Genomic DNA, 5,346 nt, shown 5'->3' with positions numbered 1-5,346 from the left:
CCCCAGCGTGAACCCACCCCCAAAATCCCAGCTCAACACTTGGGAGTTTTCCCCAAGCTCCCAGAGGAGCAGCCGGCGCAAATTTAGGGTTCTCCCCCCCCAAAATTTTTATTTTTTTTGGGGGGGAGGGGTGTGTCTCAGGTTTTTTGGGGGTGCAAGGACTCACCCAGTCAGCAGTGCAGAAGTTGACGGCCTCGGCGAAGTTGTAACCCTGGTTGAAACCGCTGTGGTACGCCCGGGGGAAGGTGATGACGAATTCGCCGGCGCATTGGTTGGTCCGTACGACCTAAAAGGGCAACAAAATTTGGGGTGAGGAGAGGGGTGGGTGTGTGTTAAGGAGTTTTGGGGTGTCCTGAGGGGCCCCTCCTGATACTCACGGGGACACCGTGGGCCATGAGGGTGTTGGGGTTCATGAGGGTGACGAGTTGGTGGAGGAGGTCGGGCTGGCTTTCGAAGAGCTCCGGCGTCAGCTTCTTCATCACCTCTTCCAGGTGCTCCGCCGCGAAGGAGGGAACCCCATACCACGTTTTGGGCTCGCCCCTGGGGGGGGTACGGGGTCAGGGGCACCCCAAAACACCTCCTCCCACCCCGTATCATGGCTTGGGGTCGCCCCCAGAAGGCGGACAGGGTCAAGGGCTCCCCAAAACCCCTCCTCCCAACCCCATATCATGGCTTGGAGTCGCCCCCAGAAGGCGGACAGGGTCAAGGGCTCCCCAAAACCCCTCCTCCCAACCCCATATCATGGCTTGGAGTCGCCCCCAGAAGGCGGACAGGGTCAAGGGCTCCCCAAAACCCCTCCTCCCAACCCCATATCATGGCTTGGAGTCGCCCCCAGAAGGCGGACAGGGTCAAGGGCTCCCCAAAACCCCTCCTCCCAACCCCATATCATGGCTTGGAGTCGCCCCCAGAAGGCGGACAGGGTCAAGGGCTCCCCAAAACCCCTCCTCCCAACCCCATATCATGGCTTGGAGTCGCCCCCAGAAGGCGGACAGGGTCAAGGGCTCCCCAAAACCCCTCCTCCCAACCCCATATCATGGCTTGGAGTCGCCCCCAGAAGGCGGACAGGGTCAAGGGCTCCCCAAAACCCCTCCTCCCAACCCCATATCATGGCTTGGAGTCGCCCCCAGAAGGCGGACAGGGTCAAGGGCTCCCCAAAACCCCTCCTCCCAACCCCATATCATGGCTTGGAGTCGCCCCCAGAAGGCGGACAGGGTCAAGGGCTCCCCAAAACCCCTCCTCCCAACCCCATATCATGGCTTGGAGTCGCCCCCAGAAGGCGGACAGGGTCAAGGGCTCCCCAAAACCCCTCCTCCCAACCCCATATCATGGCTTGGAGTCGCCCCCAGAAGGCGGACAGGGTCAAGGGCTCCCCAAAACCCCTCCTCCCAACCCCATATCATGGCTTGGAGTCGCCCCCAGAAGGCGGACAGGGTCAAGGGCTCCCCAAAACCCCTCCTCCCAACCCCATATCATGGCTTGGAGTCGCCCCCAGAAGGCGGACAGGGTCAAGGGCTCCCCAAAACCCCTCCTCCCAACCCCATATCATGGCTTGGAGTCGCCCCCAGAAGGCGGACAGGGTCAAGGGCTCCCCAAAACCCCTCCTCCCAACCCCATATCATGGCTTGGAGTCGCCCCCAGAAGGCGGACAGGGTCAAGGGCTCCCCAAAACCCCTCCTCCCAACCCCATATCATGGCTTGGAGTCGCCCCCAGAAGGCGGACAGGGTCAAGGGCTCCCCAAAACCCCTCCTCCCAACCCCATATCATGGCTTGGAGTCGCCCCCAGAAGGCGGACAGGGTCAAGGGCTCCCCAAAACCCCTCCTCCCAACCCCATATCATGGCTTGGAGTCGCCCCCAGAAGGCGGACAGGGTCAAGGGCTCCCCAAAACCCCTCCTCCCAACCCCATATCATGGCTTGGAGTCGCCCCCAGAAGGCGGACAGGGTCAAGGGCTCCCCAAAACCCCTCCTCCCAACCCCATATCATGGCTTGGAGTCGCCCCCAGAAGGCGGACAGGGTCAAGGGCTCCCCAAAACCCCTCCTCCCAACCCCATATCATGGCTTGGAGTCGCCCCCAGAAGGCGGACAGGGTCAAGGGCTCCCCAAAACCCCTCCTCCCAACCCCATATCATGGCTTGGAGTCGCCCCCAGAAGGCGGACAGGGTCAAGGGCTCCCCAAAACCCCTCCTCCCAACCCCATATCATGGCTTGGAGTCGCCCCCAGAAGGCGGACAGGGTCAAGGGCTCCCCAAAACCCCTCCTCCCAACCCCATATCATGGCTTGGAGTCGCCCCCAGAAGGCGGACAGGGTCAAGGGCTCCCCAAAACCCCTCCTCCCAACCCCATATCATGGCTTGGAGTCGCCCCCAGAAGGCGGACAGGGTCAAGGGCTCCCCAAAACCCCTCCTCCCAACCCCATATCATGGCTTGGAGTCGCCCCCAGAAGGCGGACAGGGTCAAGGGCTCCCCAAAACCCCTCCTCCCAACCCCATATCATGGCTTGGAGTCGCCCCCAGAAGGCGGACAGGGTCAAGGGCTCCCCAAAACCCCTCCTCCCAACCCCATATCATGGCTTGGAGTCGCCCCCAGAAGGCGGACAGGGTCAAGGGCTCCCCAAAACCCCTCCTCCCAACCCCATATCATGGCTTGGAGTCGCCCCCAGAAGGCGGACAGGGTCAAGGGCTCCCCAAAACCCCTCCTCCCAACCCCATATCATGGCTTGGAGTCGCCCCCAGAAGGCGGACAGGGTCAAGGGCTCCCCAAAACCCCTCCTCCCAACCCCATATCATGGCTTGGAGTCGCCCCCAGAAGGCGGACAGGGTCAAGGGCTCCCCAAAACCCCTCCTCCCAACCCCATATCATGGCTTGGAGTCGCCCCCAGAAGGCGGACAGGGTCAAGGGCTCCCCAAAACCCCTCCTCCCAACCCCATATCATGGCTTGGAGTCGCCCCCAGAAGGCGGACAGGGTCAAGGGCTCCCCAAAACCCCTCCTCCCAACCCCATATCATGGCTTGGAGTCGCCCCCAGAAGGCGGACAGGGTCAAGGGCTCCCCAAAACCCCTCCTCCCAACCCCATATCATGGCTTGGAGTCGCCCCCAGAAGGCGGACAGGGTCAAGGGCTCCCCAAAACCCCTCCTCCCAACCCCATATCATGGCTTGGAGTCGCCCCCAGAAGGCGGACAGGGTCAAGGGCTCCCCAAAACCCCTCCTCCCAACCCCATATCATGGCTTGGAGTCGCCCCCAGAAGGCGGACAGGGTCAAGGGCTCCCCAAAACCCCTCCTCCCAACCCCATATCATGGCTTGGAGTCGCCCCCAGAAGGCGGACAGGGTCAAGGGCTCCCCAAAACCCCTCCTCCCAACCCCATATCATGGCTTGGAGTCGCCCCCAGAAGGCGGACAGGGTCAAGGGCTCCCCAAAACCCCTCCTCCCAACCCCATATCATGGCTTGGAGTCGCCCCCAGAAGGCGGACAGGGTCAAGGGCTCCCCAAAACCCCTCCTCCCAACCCCATATCATGGCTTGGAGTCGCCCCCAGAAGGCGGACAGGGTCAAGGGCTCCCCAAAACCCCTCCTCCCAACCCCATATCATGGCTTGGAGTCGCCCCCAGAAGGCGGACAGGGTCAAGGGCTCCCCAAAACCCCTCCTCCCAACCCCATATCATGGCTTGGAGTCGCCCCCAGAAGGCGGACAGGGTCAAGGGCTCCCCAAAACCCCTCCTCCCAACCCCATATCATGGCTTGGAGTCGCCCCCAGAAGGCGGACAGGGTCAAGGGCTCCCCAAAACCCCTCCTCCCAACCCCATATCATGGCTTGGAGTCGCCCCCAGAAGGCGGACAGGGTCAAGGGCTCCCCAAAACCCCTCCTCCCAACCCCATATCATGGCTTGGAGTCGCCCCCAGAAGGCGGACAGGGTCAAGGGCTCCCCAAAACCCCTCCTCCCAACCCCATATCATGGCTTGGAGTCGCCCCCAGAAGGCGGACAGGGTCAAGGGCTCCCCAAAACCCCTCCTCCCAACCCCATATCATGGCTTGGAGTCGCCCCCAGAAGGCGGACAGGGTCAAGGGCTCCCCAAAACCCCTCCTCCCAACCCCATATCATGGCTTGGAGTCGCCCCCAGAAGGCGGACAGGGTCAAGGGCTCCCCAAAACCCCTCCTCCCAACCCCATATCATGGCTTGGAGTCGCCCCCAGAAGGCGGACAGGGTCAAGGGCTCCCCAAAACCCCTCCTCCCAACCCCATATCATGGCTTGGAGTCGCCCCCAGAAGGCGGACAGGGTCAAGGGCTCCCCAAAACCCCTCCTCCCAACCCCATATCATGGCTTGGAGTCGCCCCCAGAAGGCGGACAGGGTCAAGGGCTCCCCAAAACCCCTCCTCCCAACCCCATATCATGGCTTGGAGTCGCCCCCAGAAGGCGGACAGGGTCAAGGGCTCCCCAAAACCCCTCCTCCCAACCCCATATCATGGCTTTGGGGTGCTCCCAGAAGGGGGGCAGGGTCAAGGGCACCCCAAAACCCCTCCTCCTGCCCTATCCCATGTCTTGGGCTTGCCCTTGAGGGGTCACAGCACCCCAAAAACCTCCTCTCACCTCCTCATCCCAACTTCAGCTCTCCCTTGGATGGGAGATGAGGTTTGGGCACCCCAAAAAACTTCATCTTGCCCCATACCACATCTTGGTCTTGCCCTTGAGGGGTCACAGCACCCCAAAAACCTCCTCTCACCCCATACCATACCTTGGCCTTGCCCCTAGAGGGCTCCTGGCACCCCAAAAATCTCCCTTCACCCCATAACCTATCTCAGGTTCACCCCTAGGTGGTGGTGGGGGTGAGGTCAGGGGCACCCTAAAACCCCTCCCCCCACCCCATAACACCTCCCAGGCTCATCCCTGGCCACCCAAAACGCTCCCCCCGAGCCCCCCACCAGTGGAGGTAGTTGATGGAGTAGCTCCAATGGTCCTCGATATGCCAGCAGAAGGCGGAGAAGACCATCCCCACGTAGAGCCAGGGCACCTTCATCCCCGAAATATCGGCGTTGATGTGACACAGCACCGATTGTTTCAACACCGGCATCACGTTCAGGTTCCAACCGCTGCCGGCGTACTCCTACGGGGTGGGGGGGAACAACGTAAGGACAACGTGACCCCATCACGGGCGACGGTGATGCCTTCGTGGGGTTGGGGATGGGGTCTCCCTCACCTCCTCCTCCGGTGAGAGTTTCCTTTTGCCGTCGCTGATGGGGAAACCGCTGCCGAATTCCTTGGAGTGAATGTCGGCACCGTACTCCACCGTCACGTCCTCCTCGATGCTGTTCACCAGTCGCCAAAATTCTTTCTCTACCAGCTCTGT

The 5,346-nt window shown here is 61.9% G+C and overlaps 1 protein-coding gene across 1 annotated transcript in view; it reads right to left on the bottom strand.

The window, feature by feature from the left end:
- Window positions 1–166: 166 nt before the first annotated feature.
- LOC118452775 (IQ motif and SEC7 domain-containing protein 1-like) overlaps window positions 167–5,346 on the bottom strand; it is a gene marked incomplete at both ends in the record, with an annotated part of 26,256 nt that continues 21,076 nt past the window's right edge. Inside the window, 4 exons of the mRNA XM_035898949.1 lie at window positions 167–286; window positions 378–540; window positions 4,922–5,103; window positions 5,197–5,340. Coding sequence (XP_035754842.1) covers window positions 167–286; window positions 378–540; window positions 4,922–5,103; window positions 5,197–5,340 — 609 coding nt within the window. The remainder of the gene's footprint in view (window positions 287–377; window positions 541–4,921; window positions 5,104–5,196; window positions 5,341–5,346) is intronic.

This window comes from Egretta garzetta, unplaced genomic scaffold (assembly GCF_000687185.1).
Source record: "Egretta garzetta isolate BGI_Z169 unplaced genomic scaffold, ASM68718v1 scaffold1420, whole genome shotgun sequence".
Taxonomy (NCBI): domain Eukaryota; kingdom Metazoa; phylum Chordata; class Aves; order Pelecaniformes; family Ardeidae; genus Egretta; species Egretta garzetta.
This window is presented reverse-complemented; position numbering and strand designations above follow the sequence as displayed.